This window comes from Ixodes scapularis, unplaced genomic scaffold, assembly GCF_016920785.2.
Source record: "Ixodes scapularis isolate PalLabHiFi unplaced genomic scaffold, ASM1692078v2 PGA_scaffold1__304_contigs__length_218370807, whole genome shotgun sequence".
NCBI classification, from domain to species: Eukaryota; Metazoa; Arthropoda; class Arachnida; order Ixodida; family Ixodidae; genus Ixodes; species Ixodes scapularis.
Window position 1 is genome coordinate 64,677,342 of NW_024609846.1, and position 27,381 is coordinate 64,704,722.

Genomic DNA, 27,381 nt, shown 5'->3' on the forward strand with positions numbered 1-27,381 from the left:
AACGAAATGTTCGCACTTTTGTTTCTTTGTTCATATGTGGTCCATTATGTGCCGGCCGCTCAGAAACACTAGCCTAGACGAGTGTTTCTGGGCTTCAGGCAGAGGAGTCGAGAAAACTAATGTTAAAACGTAGGAACCGATTTCAAAATTGCGTCTGGTGGCGATCTGTGAAGCTCCGTTGGAACGCCGTCACGTCATGAGTTCCTAATAAGCAGCGCCAGTAGCGGCAGTATGGCTCTCTCATGGAGTTACTTAGTCCTGAATGTGACTTGGCGGAAAACGCTCCTAAGCTGATACCCCTGTCAGACGGGAAAGTATGTCATTTTGATCGAATGTCATTCACCTTTCGGCGAATCAGCTCGTGATGCTGGTTCTGCACGTGACGGGAGCACGCGCAGCGTGGCGCATTAAACACGCGGATTGGCCGAGCTGTAATGTCATTTTGCTTATAGACGCTTTACACACGCGCCAAATTACAGCCGCCATTGCTGACCTTCTCTTGTCTTACCGAGATGCCGAGCAACTGAAACGGTAGTTCACGATCCTCCACAAAGGCCGATGCTTTAGAAAAGGACACAATTGAATATAATGTGGCAATAACCTGGCCTGCTAGGGTAATGATGAAGTGAAATAAACGAAGTAAGAGGAAACAAAAACTGAAGGTCAGTTATGGCGGCGTCGATCCATGCACAGCTGCTGCAAAGCGTCTATATGTCATTTAACGAGGGGTATCAGATTGCAACCAAAGCTACAAGCGGGAGCTATGCCGCGCTCCTGGCTTTGAGACATGCATCTTTAGCGGGAGCGCTCGATCATTCTGAGAAACTACGCTTCAAAGCAGCGACCTCGAGGCTCGAGCTCTCGGGGTCGTGGTAGAGTGCCTCAATGTCTTCCTGTTTGGGTGATGCCATCGTTTTTAGTACGCGATACCGACATCACTGGCTCACAGGAAAAGTACAAAGAAATCCCAGGAAACAAAATGTCGCCGTAGCACAGTCAGCGCCACGAGCGAGTGCAGGGACACGCTCTTTCAAGCGCTTCAACACACACAATAAAAATAAGCGTTCGAAAAAAAAAAATGGCCAGATGTCATCACCCCAAGCAGAGCGCACATGAAGGCAACCTAGGTCGTGGCCGTCGTGGCATTGGCTGCAGTCTCAGCTCCACAGTGCTTCTGCAACGTGCATTCCACACCATCGAGATCGCCGTTCTTTGCAGACTTTAGGTAGATCCGCTTGATCTCAGGATGCGGGGACCTCTGTCGGGGCCACCGTGGTCAGGGCCAGCTGGGCACTGAGTACTCACTAGTTCCCTCGAGCTACTACTTCTGCGGTGTGAAACTAACACGCCGTGAAGATGAAACTAACACGGTGAAGCGAACGCTCGTGGCACGTAAAATACCGGCATGACTGGAAATGATGTTTCGGGCAAGCCATGAATAGGCTATAGGGCGTACAGTCCTCGGATATTACTACTAGGCGAGACTGTAACGCGTTAACGCCACCAAGCGGCAAGGCTCACAAATACAGTACCCTTGACCGTGCGAGAACTATTGACGTCACGCCCGATTCAGGCGCCACACGAAGCAATTGCAGCGATGGCAGTGAAGACAAGATTGTACATCCCTTGGCAGCCCAGGTGGTTACAAGCGCGCTTGGAGACTTGCCCGAGTTCTCACCGGGGCTAAGGTCCCACGGCATCCCATTGCCAGTCTTGCAATTGATACCGGTAGACCCCTTAAAGAGATACCAGAGGTCTTAGCAGGCGAATTTTCTCGACAACAAGCAGCCCCACTACCACTCCCCGAACAACTCAGAGAAATTACAGATACACCAGTCAACCCTTCTCCAGACAGAGAGGTGATGCTGGCGAACTATTCCAACTTCACCCTGACAGAGCTCACGGAAGCGCTGGGCCGATGTAAAAAAAAAGGTGCTCCGGGACCAGATGGTATAACCTACCAAGCATTCAGAAATGTGGACCCTGTCTACCACGCAGACATTCTTGAAAAGTTTAACATCATCTGGAGAACCGGCATCCTTCCGAATGTGTGGAAGGAAGCCACTATAATTCCAATACTTAAACAAGGAAAGCCGGCTGCACAGCCTTCGTCTTACAGACCTGTTTCATTAACGAGCTGTGTGGGTAAAGTCCTCGAAAGAATGGTTCTTGGGCGCCTTACATGGCTGTTAAATCAAACAAACGCATTTCCTCCTGATATGGCCGGTTTTAGAGCGAAAAGGTGCACCGCAGACGTCATCGGAGACCTCGCCTCAACCCTCGAGGAGGCCAAAGCTACAAAAAAAAAATGGTACACTGTGTCTTCCTAGACATCAGTCGAGCTTTCGACAGCCTACCCCACCTGACTATCATTCAGCGGCTACAACAACTCGGGATAGGTGGAAGGATTCTTTCCTTCATTCGGGCATTCCTTGTTGGAAGATCAATCCGTGTCAAAGTGCCTGGTGCTGTCAGCACACCTCGCCTAGTGGACCGAGGGGTTCCACAGGGCAGCGCGTTAAGTCCGGTACTTTTTAACATTGCGATGGCTGCTCTCCCCGATTGCCTCCCGGCTGACCACTCCGCGCTCCGAATCAGAATGGCGATATACGCAGCTGATGTTGCCATCTGGTGTATCGGACCCTCAAAGAACGCAATCGGAATTCGCAATCGGCTCCAAGTGGCCCTAGACGCCACGGCATTAATGATAGCTAAATTGGGCCTCACATTGTCGGCGGAAAAGACCGCTTCACTCCTTTACCGACCGACAGGCCGAGCACCCCAGAACGCCCTGCAGTTGAATATTACTGGAATACCTGTGAAGAGAGTCAAAACTCACACTTATCTTGGAGTCATCGTCGACGACCGCGTGACTTGGCGGCCAGAAGTTCAAAAAACATTAAACCGTTGCCGTCGACTATACTTTCTGTCATACGACAGCTAGGAGGATGCTCTTGGGGGGCATCGCAACATGCTCTCCTCCAGCTCTACAAGGGCCTTATAATGTCCCGGCTTATGTACGCGCTCCCTCTCCTGGCCATCGGAAGAGCCCAAGTTCGAGCCATAGAGGCATTTCATCGCATTGCCCTTCGTTGCTGTTTGGGACTCCCCCCTTCGGCGGAAAACATCGCGACACTTGTGTCGGCAGAAGAATGGCCGCTTTCACTGAGACTGCAGGAAAAAGCCATGCGCAACATCGCTCGCATGAATAGCTTGGCCCCGGAAACCAGCATCTGGCGTCACCTCCGGAAGCGACAGCATTCTCATCTAGGGCACCTGATGTCAAGATTTGATCAAGAGATAGGAGGCCCTAAAGAGCTTCTTCCACCTGTGCCTCCGCATTCAACACGTCTACCACTGCAAATATACGAGACAATGCCCATTCCCCAACGAAAGGCAAATGTTCCCACATTTGTTGCTCGTTCGGTTGCCCTAGAAAGCCTTAACGAGGACTACGAAGACTGGACCCATGTTTTTACGGACGCCTCTGTTAACCGAACTAGGCAGACAGCCACAGCTGCAATCACCATTCCCGAAATGAACTATGATGTCGCAGGCAGACTCAATTTCATGACGTCATCGACAACAGCGGAACTCGTAGCCATATGGGGAGCGCTAGAGTCAATTAAGAATATTGAGCCAACAGGAAAAGCGGTGATCCTAACTGATTCAAAATCTGCGTTGCAACAACTTCAGCGTGTTTAAAAACCTACACCCCTCGTGGCTAGAGTGGCACTAGAGGCTGCAACGGTCGAGGACCTCGGGTGGACCCTCGCCATGCAGTGGGTCCCATCTCATGTCGGGATTCCCGGTAATGAGAGAGCGGACGCTCTGGCAGCCAAAGCCCACGACGACCAAGACCCAATCTTTCTGCTCGATCGTTTCAACGAGGCACATCGACTGATCCATAGCTGCCTACAGAAGTCGCATCCGCATCCAGGAGTGGCGACGAACAAGCCGCCTCCAAGCATTCCCCGCAATCTGCAGCGAGCTGACGCTTCACTCCTGCACAGACTTCGAGCTGGATGTCCATATACGGCTAAGCGGCTTCACAGGATGGGCCGTAAGGAGGACCCCAGCTGCCCAGAGTGCGGTGACCCAGAAGATGCCGAACACGCCCTTCTGTGGTGCCCCGCCCATGCGGAGCCAAGAAGAGTGCTTTTTCAGTTTTATGCCTCTGAAGGACTCTCAAGAAATAGCATGGAGGAACTTTTGAACCCTGAAGGATTACGAGGGGTAACAGCAAGAGCCTTCCGAGCACTTCTTCGTTTTCTTCGGGAAAGCGGCCTTGCAGATAGACTTTGATTTCTGCTCGGAGGTGACCATTGTCGATACTCTTTGAGCACCTCACTGGCCAAACGAAAGAGGCCCCACAGAGCAAATTTGCGACAGGTTCGTGGCGCGCTTCGCCCGGTGGCGCACGCTTCAAGCACGGTGCTTGAAGCGAGCGCAACTAAAGCGAGCGCCACCGGGAAATGTGCGTCGTTTGTTTGTCGCGGGTTCACTTCAAGGAGAGTGAACCCGTGAGCGAAACGTTAGGGCTACATTTTTACATTAACCTCTTTTTTTTTTTTTTTTTGTATATTTCTCTCCTCCTTTTTCCTCTTTTTGTCCCTTTCCCAGATCCACCAGGTAGCGACTCGCCCCATGAACGGAGGCCCGCACATCTCCTGGTGCCCCTTTCTTCTCGTCACCCCAGAAATAAACAAACAAACAACAAACATTGACGTCACGAGCGCGATACGCATGGCGCTTCTTGCTGGCCGACTTTGAAGCGAGGGGTAAAGTGCTCGCGCTCATGTCATTTTGTTTCCGCACCCCTTTAATATATATTGGCAGTTTGAAGGGTTCAAGCCCCACTTTGCTCGTTTCGATCTGGATGTTCATTGCACCGGCGCGCCGTTGTGCAGGTGTAAAGGCCAGTTCACATTGCAGCGCAACGCTGACTTTGCGCTAAGCGCGTGCTGAAGGGAACTAATCGGATTTTAATCTCACCGTCAAAACTGTTGCTTATAGCAAACGATAAGTAGCTGAAGAGACGTGAACAGCGCTGTATCAGAGCTCCACTGCATGTGAGAACTGGGAGGACAAAGCTTCGCGGTGTTCTTTCGGTCAACCCCCCCTTCCACCCCCCCCCCCCCCCCCCCCCCCCCGCTACGTCAGAAAGCAAAGAATCTGCTTTTGTTTCACGAGTTTAGCGACCCAGGCCTTAACACTACTACTCGATGAACGTTAAAGACTTGAGGCTAGCAAATGGTACTGCACTGGCTAAATTTCCTATGTATACATCGGAGGCACTGCAGCCAATGCCAGAAGCAAGAAAGCTCGAGGTCGCTGCTTGGAAGCATTCTTCCACAGAACGAGCGCTCGAACTAGAAATGCGTGTCTCGAAGCCAGGAGCGCATGCTAGCTCGCGCTTGAAGCATTGACTACAGCCTTAACCACCCGCCGTCAACACGTTTCAAGGATACAAACGCGCGTCCATACCTTTCAAAGTATCATTGCACCACGGCGGTCGAGGACGCGGAGGAGGAGGAATAAACGTCTTTATTTGCCTGCAGAGCTAGGTCAAGCCTAGCCGGTGCGGCCCACACCATCCGACGCCCCAGCGCAGGGGGCCCGAGGTCGGACCTGCCTGCGCAGTAGACGCCGGGCCTGCTGGATGACCGCTACCTGGAGGTCCAGGCTACTAGCCATCACCCCGGCTTCGATGTCCGGCGGAAGCCCACTCGACGTGGCCGCCTCCGCCGGCCGAGTTTCACAGTCCCACAACACGTGCTCCGCAGTTGCCCGCGCACCACACAGCACGCACTTATCACTTGAGTACACCTCAGGCGCCACATAGCGCCCCACCACAGGAGTAAACACTCACTCCACCTGCAACTGCCGCAAGAGCACGGCATCCTCCCTAACCAAATCCCCGTGGGGCAGCGGGAACACCCGCCGTTCCTCCCTCCTGGTCCTTAGCACTTCCCCAAAGCCGCTGGGCGAATACTCCGCGGCGCCCCCGAAGGCCCGGCCAAGCAGTTCTCGGGCCCTTCGGTCAGCATCCACGTTGCCCGCTTTGTGAGCGGGGCACCACACAACGTCCACCGCGCCCGTCGGACGCAGCAGCCTCTTGGCCACCACCCCAACGCGTCCACGCGCAAAGTTCCTTATCGCACTCATAGAGTCACTCATGACCACTTTGGTCCCTGGCAGGGAGGCCGCCAAACTAATGGCCGTCTCCTCCACCTCACGAATATTACTAGTTCTAACACTCACAGCGGAGAGCACCTCCCCACTTCCCGCCTTCACAGCCACAGCCGCCCCCACTACCCCTCGAAGGGCAGCGTCAACGTATACAGTACTATCTTGTCGCCCGTACAACCTGAAGAGGGACTGCGCTCTGGCCTCCCTTCGTCCCTTATCACGCACAGGATGCATGTGCCTCGGCACAGGCCTAACCCTGACATTTTTCATCACCTCTCCCGTCAGTCCCCCGCCGTCAGACGCACCCTCCGCCAGCAGACCGACACGCTTCAAAACCCCCCTGCCAGCCGCAGTGCGCTCCAGCCTTTGAATCTGCGAAGCCCTGTGCGCCTCGACAATCTCCCCTATCGTATTGTGCACACCCAACATCTCCAGCTTCTTCGTGCTAGTGAAGGCATACAGCCCCAACGCAGATTTGTAAGCCCTGCGCACCATGGCATCCAGCTTGTTCTTCTCCCCCGCCCTCCAGCGAAGGTAGGGCGCCACGTACATGATGTGACTCAATACAAAAGCCTGAACCATCCTCATCACACCGGCCTCGCGGATACCCTTCCTCCTGCTGGTCACCCTCTGGATCATACGCAGAGCAGACGCTACCTTACCTTGAATTTTCCCGAGCATGACCGAATTACCCGATATTGGCAACTTGAACCCCGCGCATTCCTTTCCCCTCTTTCACGTTTTGACCGCCAGGACGCCCCAACTTACGCCGCGCACTTTAATAGGAGCTGCATAGCACCCCGCTCTTCTCCTTCACGTTCTGTCCGTTGGATGGCGTCGCCTCCTTCGAAGTTGCGTAGAAGCCCTAGATTTCAGAGAGGGAGCAACTCAAGCCGCGAACAGCATTTGCAATTTAATCGTTGTCTCGTCGTGCAGTAAGGGGGAAAGTGTGTAGAGAGGCGAAGCAATACCATTTTGGAAGATGCGGTGACGCCAGGACGGACGGGTCTGCCGCTTCACGGCGATTCTCGTTGCGCTTCAGCGTGTTTGACGCTTGAGGCGGGTCGGGGGTTCCACGAGCAATGACGTCACGCGCATGCCTTGCAGGTGGTTGCGGAGGATTGACGTTTGGTCGCCTCCTCGCAGCCCACAAGCCACGTGACCTTGGTCGAGCAGCTGCAAACACTCTGAAGTTTAGGCACCTTCCAGGGGGAGAACAATTCTTTACGTTAAATGCAATCCGCGACAAGGCGGCCACCAGGGGGGCATGTCTCGAATACGGTATGCCCCTCGTAAAGCGAGCCACACGGCATTATCATGGGAACGGCGACGCCGAGCGGAAGAATTAGAGGGGAGCAATTGCAAGATGCAGTTATTTACGAAGTGGCCTTGAGAAAAAGGCCGTTCGAAGCCCGTCGTGAATACAAATGGCCGCGATGAATAGGAAAAGAACGCGCGTGTCCCGAACAAAGGCGTGTTACTCGAGTGTTTGCTCAAGGCTTGGCACCCGTGTATCGGGGCGGCCATGTTATCGTGGGATCCGCGCCTTTTGCGGGCTCAATCAGCCGACCCTTCGAAGAGGCCGTAAATTCTCACTGAGTCGCTCACGAGAGACGGTTGCCTGCCGACGAGGCGCGATCGTTTGTCACTTGTACGTGTGTGTACCCACGAAAGAACTATGAGCCTTCGCAGAGCCACCCGCTGGCATTTACTTGCTTGTCTCGAATACATTATCGAAAATGGCTTCATCGCATCAGGCTCCTGTTTTCCAGATAGGTTCTTTCCGAGAATCGTTTTTGCGGGCCTGATAAAAATTCACAGGGTCTCTTATGTTATCCCTAAGACGACTTGAAGGCGAAAAGCCAAGCGCCGAATCTCCGAAGACAGCGCGCTCTCTGACGACGCACTTTTGGCGCCGTTTCATTGGCTCATTCGGATCGTGGCGTCGGCTGTGGTCCCGGGGATAGCCAACACCATCTAGATAGCTTTCAAGCCTGCACGTCACGAGACATGACGTCACGTCCCGGAGGCCAACAGGGGCGCTGATTGGATACGAGTGCCGCGTCGGCAGTCGCCGGGGGGCTCGTTTCGTACCATGGTCCCACGCGAACGCTGACGCGGCACTCGCATCCAATCAGCGCCCGTGCCGGACTCCCGGGCGTGACGTCATGTCACGTGACGCGCAGGCTTGAAACCTAGTGCCACTAAATAAGCTATGCTTCAGAGTAACGACACTTGGCCATATTGTGGCTTAAAATCATGGTTGCCAGTTATCTGAAGATTTATCTGAAATCACAGGAAATGCTTTTCCGCCCTCCACAAATGTTTAAACCGTTCGCGACAGAGCAAAGCAGTATTACATGACCTTCCTAACACCGAATCTAATACTGAGGAAGTCGCACTTTTGAATCACGACGATCGGCCGTTGCGTCTGTTCTGCATACGAGCCAAAATGGCGGCGCCCACAACAATGTCGGGGAACGGAGTGCCGATACTCTAAGCTCAGCTTATTTAGTGGCTCTATTGAAACCTATCTTGGAGGTGTTGGGATAGCGAGCCTCCGAAGGCAGCGCCCTCTCTGACGACGCACTTTTGGAGCCGTTTCATTGGTACCCTTCGTTTTGGTACCTTCCGTGTTGCCGACGTGTTTTCGCTCAAGGACTTTGAAGGTCGACTGAATAATGAGGCATATAAGGCTTTCGCCTTATTAACAGTTTTAGAGAGTAAGGGTACCCCAACGCGTTGGGTCAGCTGCTAAGCAGCTTGGGGTGTCATACCGCACTTGAGCAGAACTTCTGCGGACAAAGGTTTGAGGCCCTCTACAGGAGGTATTCACTGGACGCCATATTTGAGGGCGACGTTTAGAGCGCATATCAAGATTGCCGGTCTTAGCAGCCTATTATTATGAGCTCGTCCTGAGCATGCGCTCTAAGCATCGCCCTCAAATATGGCGTCCAGTGAATACCCCCGATTCTAAAACTCCCTAATGCTTCGGGCACTCGCCACAAAACATGTTTCGAATGGGCATCGCGAGCTCCCGATACCAGTATCGTTGCGCGGAAGCAGAACCTCCTAAAACTCCCAAATGTCTTCTTTTTTTTTTTTTTTTTTTTTTGACCGCTGTTTTTAGGCGTTTGTTTCCGGCTTGAGCGGCGCCGGCGTCGGCGTATTTGCGCGTTGCATAATGGGACGTTTCCCATAATGACGTCACACGTGACGTCACGTGTAGCGTCACGAGGGTCACTCGTGACGTCACCGCGGGCTGCATCGTGGGTAAATTTCCACGCTAAATTTAGCGGAAAAATGTCCGTGTTAAACTCAACGGAAAAAATTCCCCGCTTAGTTCAACGGAAAAAAAATGTTTCGGCTAAATTTTGCGGAGAATATTGTCCGCTATAATTAATGGGAAATTTAGCGAAAATTTTCCGCTAAATGGGAGAGGAGCAGGAGAGGAGGGCACGGATGAGGAGGAGGGGCATAGCCTCCTCTCCGTACCTTCCCCCCCTCCTCCTCAAGAGCTGCGCTCGAACTCGGCGTTACAGAAGATTGTAAACGTCTTTCATATTTTTTTCCCCTATCGAAAGGTAGCGCGTATCCGTTTAGTGTACAGACAAATGCCGGCTCGTACGCACAAACAAATGCGGCTTCGAACGAAAGCAGGAATATCGACAACACGTTCAAAAATTCGTTTAATACATAATATAATGAATAACAACGGCGTGCACCATTGTACTCGGAAGAGATCGCTGCGATTGATCGTTCTAAGCCATCGAAGTGCGAGATGTATTTTGAGATGTTCTATAATGGACTGCTTCATCGAAAATGTTGCACGCAGTACACTAAACCTTAAGACAAGCGCCCCATGCCGTGCACACGCGTATTTTTACGCGGGACATAAAGATACGCCCAGGTTTCAATCGCGTTTTAATTTCGTTTTAATTAACGTGTGGACTTGCTGATGTATTTGCAAATTTGAATTCTTACAAATGTGAGAACAAAGGCATGAAACCAGTATAGCAGTCTTTTTCAGGAGTTGGAGCGCATTAAAAAAAAAAAATGTTCGTGCGTGCGCACGTGGAATTTGGGCTTTGCGCAACTCATTCTTGAATTTTGTTGCTAGCCAAAATCCGATCAAAGGTGCCTGGTGCGTTTTCACACTTCCATAGCATTCATTAATTCGTCTACAAGTTACCCCCGATTACATGGAAATGTACTACGTACGATATTGATAAGGGTTGGTACATTACTGTATTGGATACTGAAAGGAAACGGAAGAATATTTAATAATTTAATGCACGGGAAGAAATCCTGCAAAGCAATACTGGTCTGTATATATAAATGGATGCACAAGCCTAGTTACAATAGCTTGAAAAATGATAAAATTAATTGGCACTTTATCGATCTCTTTTGTCTTCGTTTGTGCACATAGATTGCTGTAGGGTCTGAGAGACTGACGTAAGGTCTAAAAACTGGTCTCGTCTCTCTCGGTATAATAAAAAAATAAAAAGCGGCAAAAAAAAATCTTGACGACTTTGAGGTGTTCATGGAACGGGGAAAAAGTGTAATGCCGCAACTAAACCCTACACACGTTACCGGTGAGTGTTAAACAACAACCCCGTGGTGGGCACAGTACACATACTCTACGTATGTCCTGGTCGTAAGCATCGCCCTCTACGTGTATCGCACACAGATAGCGTGAGTCGTAAGCGAAAGAGAGAGTACATTATCGTTTTGTCTTCGTCGTTTTTATTAGTTCCGAGCGGGTCTATAACGAGATCCTCGATAAAGCGATCCATCCGACGCACGATGAAGATGTGTACGCCGGCTGCATGCACGGCAGATACCGGTAGCCTGGGCAGGATGCAGCGAGCGCCAGGTGCGAGTCCGGTTGATTCGGCGGCTCACGCGGGCAGGGAGCCGGTGCCAGGCATGGGAACGGCGTGCGGCTCGGGGCCGGCCATCCATCATTCTCGGGGGCATTAGGCGTCGATCGGCGCTCACGACGCGGCCATCGTTCGAGCCGGATGGGCCTCGCATGGCCGATTACGGCACACGCTCCACTGCGCGCTGACGGACAGACGGATACGGTGCCACACGCTAGAGGTGCGTTGGCGGTTTGTTTGTCGTCGCTGAGCGCGTTCGAAGAATGCTGCCGATCGATGATTACTGAGCACGTTGGCTTCGGTGGATCATCTTTTTCTTTGTTTTCGCGAAATATATCTGTTGACAGTTATGAACGGGGTGGAAGAAACGAAGTGTGATCTGAACAAGGCCAGGGCCGCCTGGACCCCAACTCTCTTGGACATCCCTCTCTCTGCGCTCTTCTGCTATGCTGGGGCATTATTACTATGCTGACCAAGGTTCCTTCCGATTCTCCAGACTATTTTTCTATGCGTCCTCTTCTCTCTTCTGAGAAGTGCTGCGTAGTCGGGGACTCGAACCAGGTGGCGTGCCAGGAGTGGAGTCAGAGCATCTTCTGCCGCAGGTCCTTAGGTAGGGACTCTTTGAGTCATCGTTTGCTTGCATCCAATGCCCGCTGCTAACCGTCTCTTTCGCCTTTGCGTACACAGTACACACAGCCGGCAAAGCTGAGTCACAGTCCGTTGCAGCACGAGGGGCTGGCGGTGGTTGACTTGAAATAGTAGGATGACTCACGCTTTGAAGTTCAATACATATTCGAATGCATCTGCGGCTGCGCCCGTAACATTGCACGGCTCAAGGGTACGTCATCAGCCGACGTGAACGTGACCCGCTGCTCTGGTGATCCGAAACCCAGAAGGAGGCCAGACGTGGCCTCGCTGTGTCCACCCAGACTACGTACTCCTGCGACTCGTCGCGAGCGCGCTGTTTCTCGGACAGCTCGCACCTGTGCCAGCAATATCAGCTCGCAATCCACGAGGTCTCTGTTTGGATAATGCTAAGCAAAACTTGAGGACTGCACCCTTGCGTCGGTGGCGGAGGGTCCGCAGTAAGGACCTTCAGAACAGGGATGCCACCGTATCGTTTTTTCAACCGTAACAGAAGACATGTATTCCAGGATGCTTCAGGTGGTCCACTATTCTCAAAAATTCCAAATGACACTGCCTGCACGATCTTCAACTAGGTAACCTACAACGAAAGTACGTATTGTCCTTTCATACAGCAGCGTGGTAAAGTTTCATGTTCAAGGCCACACCTACAGATAAAGAATACTAGTCCATTCCACTGTGACGTCATGTGATCAATGTTGACAGGATCCCCTCGTCAGACAGACATGATATCAGGGAAGGGACCGCGGTCAGCCCTTGATGGAACATATTTTTGAGCCCGTTGAAGTCTCCTTGTCGTCCGAAACCACTACCATCAAGGCAAAGTGCCAAACCTACAGGAAAGTAATTTCGGGATCGAAAACTTCCACTTCAAACTTCAAGCTTCATCTCAATTGGCGTCTCAAACAAATTTGAAAAATGTATTGCACTATCAGTATTTCTGTATTTGTATTTCTGCCCTCCCTAAAATGTATTCCTGTATTTGTATTTCCAAACACTTTTTGCCTCTTTTTAAGATGTATTTCCGATATGTATCGCGATACATTTTTACAGATATATCTTAGTATCAGTATTTTAGCTACTATTTTAATGTATCCCAGTATTTGTATTTCCAAATACACTTTTGGGTATTTCTGCCCAATGTATAAAAATTCAAAAGCGCAAACACCAAGGAAAAGAAGAGGGGACAGGACAGAGCGCTTACTCCAACTGGAAGTTTAATGCATTCCCCGAGGAAGACATAAAAGAAGAATTAGGTATGTGAAGGTACCTTCACATACCTAATTCTTCTTTTATGTCTTCCTCGGGGAATGCATTAAACTTCCAGTTGGAGTAAGCGCTCTGTCCTGTCCCCCTCTTCTTTTCCTTGGTGTTTGCGCTTTTGAATTTTTATACAATGTGTAGCCAACTAGCCCAACAGTTAATTTTGTTTCTGCCCGACCCTGGTCGACTAGTCGTGTCAATATATCATGTTTTACCTTGTGCTGTTTGTGAACGCGTTCATGTATAATATTGTATGGTGTTTGTATGTCGCGTATGCGTGAAGTGTGGTGTGGATTATGTAGTACGTGCATGTCTGGCGAGGCGCTCAAAGCAAAGACTGTTGGTTTCTTTTTCTTAGTTTGAACGCTGTCCGTTAGGTGGCGCGTGTCGCCGCCCAATTCAAGGAGTCGCGCGTTCATGTGTCTACTTATTTGAGTGAAAAACATGGAGGCGCTCCATGTCTCCACGGAGCAGCCACGAAGAATTCGGTTTTCGGCCTCTCGTCCCAGTGGGATCAGTCCCATAGCCAGTTAAATGGGTGTTCCGTGCGGTGAATAGTGCGTGCACAGACGCGGTGGGGATTACCAGGGACTTGAAAGTGGATAACTAATGCTAACAGGTGAGTAGGAGCGTTGAACGATCGGAACCGACGCCGCTTGAATCGGTGATGCCTCGCCTAGCCGCTGTCAAATGAAAACGCCGGATCACTTGCGGCAAGCACAGCAAGCAGATTCTCTGTTTAATAAAGACATCATTTCATTTGTCGCTATACGATTCCTTCTTTGAATGTTTTCTGGCCGCGAAGTAAATACAGCCGGCCGCGCCGAAAGCAGTCGCGAACAAACCCCCTCGGATGCACCCCCCCCCCCCCCCCCACACCCACACACACACACACACACATCGTCGCCCCTACTCGTAATAGGTGCGGTGCCGGTGCTTTGAGGCGCGTTTTGGAGTGCTTTAGTGCGCACGGAAGGCATCGAACGGCCGTACGGACTTGAGAATCGTATTTTAGCAAAAAACAGTCCAGTTCGCTAGGCCTTACTCGTATTGCTCCACTGTCGCTTGCCAGCCGCCATGTTGCTTTTGGGGGTGCTCACTGGGACTACCTGTTGATTGCATGCTGTGTGACTACCCACGGGGTCGTTAGTATTACTAAGGGGGGGTAGCGATATCTGTGACGGCTTCTGACTACCCCAAATGTAGTACCCTACGACTACCCTTTTGTTGAGAGTGTACCGCAGGGAGCCTATACAGGAACTCTACACGAGACCAGAGCCGCACGAGACTAGCGGGTCTTTACAAAAGATGCAACCAGAAGAGACGCTTTCCTGGCGTCCCTCATGCGCGATTCACAGGCGTAAAGCGGCGTCTCTCAGCGTTTGTCCACAGACACTATAGAGCGTCTGAAAGGATACAACGCGACGCACAGCTGAAACGCGACCTACGTATATATCCGATTTCGCTTGCCAGGGGCGCTGCTCAAAACTTAGGGGTACTCCACAGATTTTTTCATTGTCTTCGATTTGCTTGAAATTTTCCTAAACTAACCAACAAACATCGCTAACAAACGAACACAGCGCTGGTGTCCATTCCGTGTCTGCGCTCGATCTCACTGTGACGACGTCAAACTTCTGTAGTCACTTTAAAAAAAACAATAAAAAAAAAAAAATCAGGGCGTGGCTCAAGCGTCTGTTCGCAGTCAATCAAAACGCCCAAGAACGAATCGTGAAGCAAGGTTACTCGATGTGGTGTAGGCTAATCCCAGATGCAACCCCCTGTCAACCGCTGCCCCTAGACCGCTGGTGGAAAGAGGTGAAGCTCTGCGCGCACGCTCCGGTGCGAAGTGGCGAAGTTTGACATGTCTGCTGTGCCGTGCAATCCGGCAAATCTTGACGCGAGCGGAACAGCGTCCTCCACCAATACCTGACTCACACGCAGATTTGTATGGGACTGATTACAATTCTTATCAAATTACTTTTAATCGATTACATTTTGGAGTAATTTTCTAATAATTTGATTAAGTTCATTAAGAAGTAATAACGAGGGTAATTTGATTACCTCTCGACGTAATAAAGTTACTTGTAATCTCCCTCACCTTTCTAATTGAACCAATGTCTCAGTGATGTGATTGCTGCGCCAATTGCGCCAAACTGCACCAAGGGGCTAACCCTGCTACATCCTGCTACATTTTGCCAAAATATGGGTAATCTGCGCCAAGCCTGCGCCAAATGACCAATTTCGGTCGCCTTTCAAAACCGAAACTAAACTGAGCCCGACACTCACTTCCCTGTAGAAGAACTTGTAGTTGGGCTAGTTGGTAAACGTTGGTATTCATGTTACAAGGCGCAAAAACACGGACACGAGAGAGAAAGAGACAAACAGGCGCCTGCTTTCTCTTTCTCTCTTGTGTCCGTGTTTCTCTCTTGTGTCCGAGAGAAAGAGACAAACAGGCGCCTGTTTGTCTCTTTCTCGCATCACAAAGTGTAGAAGGATCATGTCTATCACAGCAATCAATGAGATATATATATAAAAGTTGTACACACAAAGTTGTATCACATCAGATAGGTTGCAAAGGACCACTCAAGAAGCAAGCACATGGATAAGTGTATTGCACTAACATGATAAACATAGCCATATGTCACAGGGTTCTTTGTGGTTAATAATTGACAAGATACAATGTCCTTCGTTTTTCATAAAAACTTGTATTTACAAAAAAAAAAATCAAAGAGTTCATATGCTTATACAAAAAAAAAGGAAAACTTAGTTAAAGAAATGAAAGCAAGGAAAACGCATCAGTCACCATGTCTTTGAGTCCCTGTGCAGCAGTGTGTCTTGCGCTGTCGTTGTCGGCCCACGGTTGTGGCTGAAGTCAGGAGCGGGAGCGGTTGGCTTCAGCCAAAAGTGTGTTTTTGCGCCTTGTAACATGAATACTCAGTACCGTGCATTAATCGTCTATCCGGTTTTGCATGGTTTTCTCGCCGTCTCGCGTTTCGCGCTCTCGTCTCGTCGCGCGGCGGGAGTTACTTTGTGAGCTGAAGCACTCTCTCCTGAAAGCAACGGCCGAGGGAAAACTATATTTGGTCCCTGCCTTTCAGTCACCGTGGTCGCGCGACGTTGGGTGTTGCCATCCACACGAAGCTGCAGATATAGCGCTTTCTAAAATAAAACTAAGTACCGCTGCATGTTAATCAATATTCCTGTTCTCGTTTAAATCATACGTTACTACAAAAATCCCTCTTTAACTCAAAGACTGTTGTGTCGAAGAATTGATTACCTAGGTTGCTCTGCGTGTGCTTTCTTTCGAGGGGGACCCTGGTGGTATTGCCCTGGTACGTGGACAATCTGCAGCGAAAGAAGGTTGATGAAAAGAAGTTAGCTAAAGCAAAGAAGGTAATGTTTGTTTCGCTGAACTCGCACAGCGTGCTTGCTTGTCTCGAGTTCAGTCGTTGCACAAAGCGCTCCAAGAACTTTTTGACCCTGGCTCGCGATGTCTTGCATCGATAGCTCAGGTACTTTTTCCCCCTTTTCTTTTTGCATGTTTAGCTTGCACCTTGTTTGCCGGCCTGGCAAGCACACGCCACTGGACTGTTTGTTGTCGTATGCTCGACAGTTACATCTTGCATACAATTTTGGGGATCAGTTGTCGACGGAGCGGAGTGACATGGTTTCGGTTTCGATCAAACAGCCGTTGTCTCAGCTCGCGCGACGAAGTACGCGCGACTGCAAGCCTGCCGAAGTTGGCCTCACGTGCTTGCGAACATGATTGCACGACAGAAGCACCAGCCGGGACGCTTGCAATCCATTGTTTTACGTTTGCTTACTTTTGACGAAAACCTGGCATGTCGGGAACCAGTCAAACGGCGGTTTTTCGAAATTGCTCGGCAATGCCTACAACACTGTACACTTGTGGGATGTCTCAGCAGTAAAATCCAAGGAGAAGTACTAGGAGTGGGCACGTTGCAATATTGGTGAAGCCTAGTCATAAAAAGTTTAAACGAGTTTGTGCCCAGCGTGACCGCAAATCTCTCTGGCGATTGGTGCGCGTGACATGTCACGTGTGAGATGGATGGTTGATTGTAGGAGGGCTCCTTGCAGGCTTGCGCGCGCTCCGTCCGGTAGGTTTTATCAGATCGAAGGCTAGACTGTGGTGTATTCTAGCAGCCTACAGTAAGACGAAGGCTAGCTACGGTCACGTGATGTAGTCACGTTGGCATGGTAAGTGAGGAGAGTAAGGAGGAAAATGAGAAAGAGGCAAGGCGTCAAGGGAGCATAACTTGTGGAGACTACGCGGCCGACGTCATGCCCTCTCCTACCCTTCTATTCTCCATGGTAAAAACACAAGCAGCAAGTTCTGTCATTCTGTCACAACACGCCACATCAGAGCACAACGCATCACAAAGTGCCCTTCGTATGTACAGCACTAAAAACGAATATTTTTATTTTTCTAAGAATATCTGCTCCAAAAGCCACTTTAGCTGCTCCAAAACACTGTATTCGTTGCTCCAAAGGCATCATTTGCTGCTCCAAAACACTGTTTTGGCTGCTCCGAAAGGTGCTCCAAAATGGCTTAGGCCAATCACATCACTGAATGTCTCCGACATAAAGTTGGCTTTCCAAAATTGGTAGATTCAGAACATCATTAATTTATAATTTGTTGATTCTAATTCAATATACAACCAAGCCATTCCACTCTGTGAAGGTGGATGACCAGCGAAACTGTTTAGCTCACGACACAGTTCCGCCCCGTGGAGCCGGAGGAAACTAGACACGCGTGATGGGACCCCGTGAGAGCGGAAGGAAAGGAAACTAGGCACGCAAGCGCTTGGAACGACGACAAAGAGGGAGCGGTGCGGGCGAAGACATGGCCGACGCGGGTCGCACAGGGGCATATCTTTGAAAAACCTTTATCTACCTGAGAAGAAGAAAATGGATGGTGCTATGATATGATATGAAGATAGATGATGCTATGATATGATATGAAGAATAAATGGTACTGAGAGTTTACTGGTCTTGAAAAAGGTGCCTACTGATAACTAATCTATTGAAGAGACCTACTGCTAATTTACCCAAGCATCAAGGGGAATGGTGTTACTGTTCTAAAGCAAGAGCCTAAAACAAATGGCATCTTGCACGTGCGTTCGCCAACGCTTTATTTGGGTTATTTCGAATCTTTTATACGGGGAAGGCGTGCGCGTGCAGCTCGTGCGGCGGTGCGAGCGTAGTTTTTAGTCACTGCACACGAAAAATCCATGGAACCCTACCCGTAAACAGCTTCAACGTAAAAACTCTCGTTTTAAAAATTGGAAGCAATCAGAAAAGTAACGATTTCCCTCCCAAGTCACGGCCAATTACTCTTCTCAAGTAATCAAACTGAATACATTTTAGCCAAGAGTAACTGTAATTGTAATAGAATTAACGTGTACAAGACTGCTCCCACGTGACAAGCTACCCCCTCTTCTTCCTTTGACCCCACAGAGAAGCCAAGCCATCTTCATGTCTTCATGGCGTGACTTCGTGGCACTATACCCCCGCAATTCCGCAATGTTGCTTCACATGCGCGTAAACCCAAAGTTCTCACACCACTGCAAGCAAATTGTTGTGTGAAGTAGTCTGCCTCAATGGGCGTCTGGTGTCTCAGCTGTAGATGAGCAATTTAGCCAGTGCGGTACAACCGCTAACCTGGAGTCTTTAACGTGCACCACGCAGTAGTGATACACGACCGCATGCCGGTGCGATGCTCATCCAGATCGAAACGGGCAGGGGCGGGGATTGAGCCCAGGATCCCTGGGTTCTGCAGCGCGAGCTTTCGCTCCACGTGCTCGGAGCTGGTGTGCGCTAGACCACTCGGCCACCGTACATCACTGTACGAAAGCATTGAATTTGATGGCGAGCTTACAGCATGCGAAGGCCTGGAGATCGCTGTTGGCAGTACCCAGCGTACGAAGACCTAGGGATGGGCGAATATTCGAATAATACGCTATTCAATATTCATTTAAATTATTATTATTTTTTTTTATAGCAGCAGGTTAGTTTTGTTGAGCGCGTTTCTTACCGAGCACGGGTGCACTGCGGAGAAGCAACACCCACAAAAACGAGCTTTTCGGATGTTGCTACTCTGCAGTGCACCGGTGTTCGACTAAAGGCGCACTCGATGGGGTAAGCCGCCAAGATAATCACTTTGAAAAAAAAGAAAAAAATTTTTTTTGCTCACACGCTTGGTGCACATAACATGAAACAAAAACTTCGTAAATGTTGATATCTACACTGCAGTGAACTTTTCAAAATTAAACTGGCTGTGATACAATAGTAGACATTGGGAAGAGATGCCCCAACAACCTGTGTTCATTACTCAAATTTTTTTTTCTTCAAATTAGAAATTGGAGATTAGAGTACAGCAAGATTTATAATATAAATCCTCTCAATTAGGTACAGCCACAACTGATCTCCACTAGGGGATGGCATGGCGCATTGAGCACACAGGCATGCAGCCACCAGAAGTAAGCGGTATGTCCCGGAAGCGAGCGCTTGACAGGCTTCCCATCTCTTCATAGTATTTGTTAGAACAGCATGCAAGGTGCTGAATTTTCTCGTCATCTAAAGAGAGCCTGCACGTACGCAGTAACAGCACATGCAGACCCCAAAAATTCTCCTGGGAGGCCATTCCATGCGAAAATTTTGAGATTCTAGTTGATCAAGTGTGTGCATGTTTCACAATCTAATGCCTTAGTACCACGATTTCATTAAAAATGGGATAATTAAAACCCACAGGACACAAAGCATCAATAAAAAAATCTACAGAATGCACTAGGAAGTCCAGCAGACGACTTCCGGGACTAGCATCAAACTTCCGGTGGCTTCACATGCGCCAGGCTCAGTGAGCAGCTATGCACCAACCAGCTCCTAGAAGTGCTTTGCACATGGCTACCAAGACGTCTACAAACTTGATTCTCCCAACTTTATCCAAACAAATAATCAAACCAAATTTCTTCCCTAGAGCAGGTAGTCATTAAAAGCTTTTTACTTCTTCCCTAGAGCAGGTCATTAAATGCTTTTTACTTCTTCCCTAGAGCAGGTACACTAAAAGTTTTAGATCCTCATTCAATGTACAAATTCAATGCAACCCTGCATCTGCAGTACAACACATGTCACCAGTCCACCAATTATTAACATGTCCAATGTGCTCATTGCAAATGATAGTCATATATAACTCAAAAATACTGCACAGAACTCTGAAATTTATAACTCTTCAGTCGTGCAACATTAGCTGCCCAGAAGCCAAACACTTAAAAGTGAATTCCCACTGCCGTTCGAATCGCAATTACAAAGCGGATCCACTCATTTTCATCATCAAATGAATGTGAAATTGTACCGCACACAACCGTGCTCACAACCGCTTTGTAACGCGATTAAAACGCCAGCGTGAACGCGGTGTTACTGAGGGCAGGGAAATCCATCCAGTAAAGACAAAGCAAGGCTTGTGAGGACGCAATTTTTATTTCTCCTTCGGAAACTACATACATTTCTTAATTTCTCCTATATATATATATAATATGTATAATGTATATATAACAAGTCTCTCATTCCAGTGGTGAAGGGAAAAGGGAAGGGCAGTTTTTGCTTTCTGCTAGACGACACAAAGTAAACAACCAAACTCTGAAAGAGGGGGCCTCTGCCTGTTTCCCCCCAACTCTGCTAGCCGAGGGGAGAAAGCAGAGGGCCCCAAGTGTGCCCAACAAAACGCGCCCTCAAGCACATGGGAATGATGCTACAATTTTTTTGCTAGCGTTCCAAAAAAAAAACAGGAGCAGAAAAATGCTCTACCTTGGGAGGGCCCAAGCCACAAAGTAGGACTGCTCAACACAAAAGAGCTAACACTCGCTGCATTGTGCGACGGCTCTTTTCAACAGCCCGCCGTTTCCCGCGCAAACTTTAAAGAAAAAAAAGAAGAGGCTACACCATGATCTAAAGCTTCAATTAGGCCAAAATTATGACAGCAAGGCTAAATTTAAAAATTTGCGGACAGCTGCGCGAGAGCCTTGCCCTCCACGCTTTTTACGGTCACCAATCTCCCTTCTTAAGTAACATTTCTAGTATTACTTTTAATGAGTTAATTTCAAACAAACAAAAACAACAAAAAAAGAACTGCCGCTTTTTGGGCCCCTTCCCCTTCGCATCCCCACTTCTGCAGTCCCCACTCGAGAAAAAAAAAAATGGCAAAAGCCCATCACACAACTGTACAACCGCCTCGTTGGAAAGAACGGGCGACACAGACAACGCGACAGAAAGAGACTCGAGAGAGTGAGAAAAAAACAATAAACAGGAGTCCTTTCTATTTTCATCAAAGCACTGTTTCCTGGCGGAGAGTGGCAGAACACGTGACCGAACACACACACACACATACGCGCCCTGAACCAGCAGGTTGGGATGCACAGCCCAAGCAGCAGCAAGGAGGAAAGGGAGGAGAGGGCGTACAGAACATGGAGTGTTGTCGCTGGGGTTGTGGGGGCGGGGGAAGGGTTCTCTTCTTTCTGTTCCGACGGTGGTGGCAGGGGAGAGAGTGAGGCGGGGCTGCACTACATGCTGTAGCCTTGATATCCCGGCATCGGTGGGGCATAGCCTGGCGCCGGTACGTAGCCGGGCGCCGCCATCATGCCCGGGGGTGCTGTCAGCATCAGCTGGGGCTCAGGGGCTGTGCAGGGAAGAAAAGGTTGTCCTTATTCGTACAACATCAACCGTGCAGAAGCGAATTCACAAATAGATTTAGAAAGAGGAACTTGTTTGCTAAACACCAACTAGATAGAGGCAAGCTGTGCCGGCCAATTGCAAGTTTGTTCTATGGCTTGTCCGCAACCTATCAGACTTCACGAGGCAAGTGTCAGTCACGTCAAGGTTGGGCCGTTTGAAGAGTGCCGCCCTTCACTTAAGACTGAAGAGCTGTCCCCGTCTCCAGATCTTTGAAAGGCCATGGATATATGAAAAATGAGGAAGGAGCCTATAGACATAACAATGCTGCTTATGCAAGTAGGGGTGGAAGCAAGCTTCAGCCTTCCTGTAGCAGGTATGGGAGCAGCAAAGATGCCCCTTTGAAGCAGCTTTGGAACAGTAAGAACCATAAAACATAAGTAGAGTTTTGTCACAATATAAGCAAATCTTGGAGCTGGTCGTCCAGGTCAAACTTGGTACTGTAAGTGCGGAGGTGCTTTTCTAAATACAAAAATATCACAACAAAAGAGCATCTCCATGTAACATTCCAGAACCATATTAAAACATACAACTTCCTTACATAAAACCCAGCCCATAACATAAAAAAAGCAAACAACGTAACTGAAATTTATCTGAATGGCAGCTATTGAGAATTGTCATGTTAAGACCCGTTCACTCTTGCAACTGAGCACAACCGAGAGAGGCTAGACTTGTTGAAACCTCTTAAAATTTCTTAGGACGAGAGGACACACTGGCACCATCTATGCGGTAACCCTGGAACTGCATTTCACTAGAGCGAAGGTTTTGTGGGATTTTAGAGGTCAAATGTGCGTAATACCTATAAAATTGACAGAAATTTTTTAAACCAAGAAAGAAAGGATAATGCGCGAGAAATAGAAAATATGCCGGATTTCACAACGGTTTAGAACTTCCGTCGCTCAGCAGAAAATTCCCACTGTTCTGCTTGTCCTCCCGCCGGTTAACTGTTTCTGTGACAGCATATGTATTCACCCCGTGAAGGTTTGTTTACAGAAAGTTTACAGGTGAGGCAACCAATTATTGCTTTTATTGTTTCGTTTGCGGCACGCATGAGAAGCATTGGAAGCACTCTCAGCAAAAGCAAACACCCTAAACATGCAAACAAAAGAATGCCAAATGTTTAATTTTGTAAAGTACTTATCGCTTTTCCCCAGAGATTAGATCAGGGGTGGCCAAGCTGCAGCTCACGAGCCGCATGCGGCTCTTCGCGTGTTAAAATGTGGCTCGCGGCTCCCTTTCTTAACCCTGCCCCAACTGTCCCGCCTCCCTCCCGGTCACACGAGCACTTCCCCAAAAAGAGAAATGGAACGAGTTTTACATCAAAAGACAGGTCAGATGGGTAGTCTCGTACTACTGCTACCTTACATACAGTTGGACTGCTTTTGACTCTGACAGATGGCAAGTATAGTTCCGCGTTTCGTTTATTGCTCTGGACAAAAGTTTGCCTGCCCGCCCCCGCCCGCCCGCCCGCGTGGTTCTCTCTCGTGCTGCTGGCACTTCACAGCTGATCAACATGAGACCATGAAACGAAACAGAACAAAACACTGTCTATTTACTTGGTCCGGAAAAAATTATTCTTAGATGAAAATGGGCACCCCGCACCTGTTTTCATCAAACGAAAGTCAACTGCTTTGATAACCTTGGAAAAAAACTTTTTTGGTTAGTTTTATGCACAACACTAGCGTTTGGAAGCAGGATGTCGCAGCAAAAGTGGATTGGCACACAATGGCGTGATTGGCGCAGCACTTCCACCCCTGTGCAAGTAAAAAAAAAACATTCCTTGGATTTTAAGATAAATTTTTTTTTAAATTAAGCTCAGCTCCAGCATCATCGTCACTGTTTTCCAAAAAAACCCGAAAGGGTCCTTGAGAAAAAAGCATCAGTAAACTATGACCTTGCATCAGTAAAGTATGACCTCTTTATCCAAAATAATGCCCTGTCATTTGATCGCACTCCCGAAGTTTAATTTGGGTGCAATGAGAAGAACTGGCAGCCCTGCAGTAAAAGCAAGGGTGGGAACGCTCACCGTAGACGAGGGGCTTCTGTTCGTTCTGTGCAGACTCTTCCAGCCTCTGGTTCTCCATCTCCTCAAGCTTGTCAACCTGGACAAAATGAAGCACAGGGTGGAGCAGCAAAGCACGACAGGCAGCTACTTAAACAGCCAAACAAATTAACAAAAGCAAGAACTTAATAGAGAAAGTTTACCTTTAAGCAGGTGTACAAAATAAAACATTTGTGGCCAAAAAAAAACAAAAAAAAACGTAGTCACATTGCAATATAACACGAGACCCAAACGAAAATATATTCCCGACATCAAACTTCTTAACTGCGAGCACAAACTAGAAACTTTAGTCAAATGAATGAATTAAAAATTCAGTTGAACCTAAAAAGGCAAAGTGAGGAACGCTGAAATCATACATTGAGTCTATGACAGACCAAACAAATAAGGAATATAACCTCAAGAAAAATAAAAGGGACTGAACTTCACACTTGCAGATCCGACAGTTTAATGGTTGCTGGTTCAATGGTTACACGCTGCATTACAATAGAATCAAATGTACCACATACCAAGAAGTGCCTTCTGTTGAGACTAGAGCAAGTTGATCTGCACTCAACTTCCGACTTACACTCCAAGTTAATTTACAATTGCCCAATGCATTATCATAACCTGAGAAGTCCTTCCCCTCGCCTAAAAGAAAAGGAACAATTTGCAACAAATATAGCTAACATGGGCTCAAGGTGTTCTCTGTATCAGCTAACTCTACAGCAAAAGCAACAATGTGACGTTCTTTGAGCAGACTTCCGAGCCCACTGCCAAAACACGCCACCCAACTTTCGGCCGAAGGCTCAAGGGTGCATCTTGTGGGTGGGTCGCACAGTCATGCAACGGCACTAGTCTGATGCGGGGGAAGGCTGCGAGAGCAACGGCACCCACCTTGGAGACATACTCCCTCATGACCTGCACAAAGTAGGGCATGGCGAAGTCCATGATGCCGTGGCGCCAGGCCAGCTCCAGGATGACGTCTGGGTGCAGCAGGTCGTAGCACTGGAACAGGCAGGCCCCAAAGCAGGCATAGTTCTTGTCGTCCAGGAACCACGAGAGCAGCTCCTCCGCCGTCTCCGCCTGTTTGGACTCTGCCGCATACTCCATGGCGTCCTGCACATGTCATGGCACCCCACTCAAGAAGAATGCCTCGCTGCGAACCCCAATTCCTAAGCAGGAAATGAGGATCAAAGGGGTGAAAACTGGTCCATTTACCTTTTCACAAAAATAAAATTCAAACAAAAGACTGCTCTCTCTCAAGGTCGTTTGCAAAAAGCATTGTAACAAATTGCAACAACTCTCAAGCCATTTTTGTACTTATTTATAAATACCGCCAACCTACTTTTTGGTGGTGGTGATGGTGGTTAGTGGCAAGGAGGGGCAGTAAATTTTAATGCGCAAGAAGTTAGAAGTATAATGAACTGTAGTACAAATGCAAAAGTAAAATAAAAATGCTACAAAAAACAGTCAACTTTCCACAATCAGTCTTCCAATATTCTACGAGAAAAATTCAACTGAATCTGAATCAATGTGTACTTTGGGCAGACTGCTCCACTCTTCTAATGTTTGTGGGAAAAAAACTAACCCTTAAACTCCCAAGTTATTTCCAGCAAAGCACGGCAAATATGACAATATTTCTAGAAGCTGAAAATGTTGGGCTTTTTTCTATTTCTTATTAACTACACTGGTTTGTCTCCAGGAAGTAAAAGTGGAGAAAACGCTGGTCGTGACAAACAAGGCTAGTCATCGGCACTGTTACAAACGCTTAGGACGAGTCCAGGTTGGCTCTGGGACTTAAAAGGGGACACAAGTCTAAATTTCAAATTTCTTTGCAAAATTTTATTTTTCGAATTCGAGTTTCTCGGGTTTAGAAACTACTAACACCCTTATACTAAATTTGATAACCATACGCCAAATAGTTGTGTTTATATAAAATATTTTTAACACATTGTGAGGCAGTAACAAAGTAAAGGAGTTCAATGTTCGAATGCATTTTTCTCAGTTCCACTTTTTGCTGGAAATTTCATTTGAAGGAATCATTTGTTCAAAGGCAAAAGTATTCTGATACCACAATCAAAATGTTTCTGAACTGAAATTTACTGGGGAATCGGGTTATCTACTTTATTTTGTTCTAAAAATACTTTATCTTGTTCTAAGTTGAGGTCCTCACTGAGAAAAAGATATGTTTTCAAAAATTGAGATGGGACAAATATGCATCTCATATGTTGAGGTAATGACCCTTCCCGAAATATTTACATTTGAGTTATAAAACCTAGATAGCCCGAAGTCTCATATACAGTCGCCGACCGATTTTGCGGACTTCGTGAGAAGCAAAAAAACGTCCGAAAGGCTTGCAGTTTCCCACCTTGAAGAGGCGGTCCTTCTTGCAGAGCTCTACGGACTGCTTCCAGCGGTTGTTGCCCTTGTAGAGGTAGGCAGCCAGGCGTCTGAACTCCACCAGGTCATGCTTCTCCAGCCGCTGGGCCAGGGCAATGTTGTCGAAGTTGTCGAAAGCGTCTATGGACGTGCGCAGCCCCTGGAAGTCCTCCTCGTCTATCAGCAGGCCGTTCAGGGCTTCGTTGATGGCCTAAAGAGAGGGACCAGGTCATGCACCCACGCTTTTCCAAGCTGGACACTTCGTTTCACCTTACTGTGAACCGCAGAGAAGAGTACAAACCACCCAAGCCAATCAAATTCAGCGACAGTGTCGCATGATCTTCGGGGACGGGCGCAGCGATGTGCGGAGTACGTAGCAACGCGGTAGATTCATGGCATTGGATTGGCTCAAATGGCTCGTAGTGTCCATACAGTACATTGTAAAATGAAATGAAGTATAGTATGCAATTTTAGGGAATGTTACATACACGCAGCTTTCTTTCTTTAAAACTGACCAGTATGCACATTGACAAAAAAGAGGATTAGACAGCAACTTGTGGCACAATCTCCCTATGAAGACCATAACAGGAGCTTCTGCATTTGAGCACAAAGCTCCTATTTTCAAAATTATACAAAGCTAAATTGTCCACAAGACAGCTTCAACGAAAATTTCAGATTAGTGTGTTCAGATAGACATTTGTGGCGCACTTTAAAGTGTGCCGAAATAATTGAGCCGTTAACTGCAACGGCTGTTTTAATATTCTTAAAAGGATTTTATAAAGATTCAATCCGGGGACCGAAATGTCAACATTGTCGAAGTTGAATTCGATTTGACCCGACCTTGACCAAAAAAAAAAAGTGTCTAGGGTGCAAGGACTGGGATAAAACTGCTTGCTCAAAAGCAAAGGCAGAGGAGAGACAACTCTCAAGAACACTCAACCCACTGGCAAAAAGCAAAATGACAACTCAACCAATTGCGTTTAAAGAACAGTTACTATAAAAGTGAATTTTGACAATGTCAATGTATCTACAGTCTGAAGAAATGCACCCCTGCCTTCCGCTAGGTTTCGGCCACGCATGTGCTGTGTCATCAAAGGCAGGAAGGTCGCACTCAAGGCATAACATTTACCGAATTTAATGTGTTGCAGGCTATAGACCCTTCCTAAAATTCAGTCTGGTGAACTCAATAACTATTATCGCCCAAGTGTATGTCATCCGTACATGTTAATGGCT

At 48.3% G+C, this 27,381-nt stretch overlaps 1 protein-coding gene and 1 pseudogene across 1 annotated transcript in view; both read right to left on the bottom strand.

Moving 5' to 3' along the window:
* The window catches only part of LOC115321001, a 78,817-nt pseudogene extending 72,043 nt beyond the window's left edge, over positions 1-6,774 (bottom strand).
* Positions 6,775-20,463: 13,689 nt separating this feature from the next.
* The window catches only part of LOC8031584 (clathrin heavy chain 1), a 45,798-nt gene continuing 38,880 nt past the window's right edge, over positions 20,464-27,381 (bottom strand). The window contains exons 20-23 of the mRNA XM_029981231.3: positions 26,138-26,359; positions 24,664-24,885; positions 23,755-23,830; positions 20,464-21,675 (exon numbers count right to left, since the gene is read on the bottom strand). Coding sequence (XP_029837091.1) covers positions 21,560-21,675; positions 23,755-23,830; positions 24,664-24,885; positions 26,138-26,359 — 636 coding nt within the window. The 3' untranslated portion in view covers positions 20,464-21,559. The remainder of the gene's footprint in view (positions 21,676-23,754; positions 23,831-24,663; positions 24,886-26,137; positions 26,360-27,381) is intronic.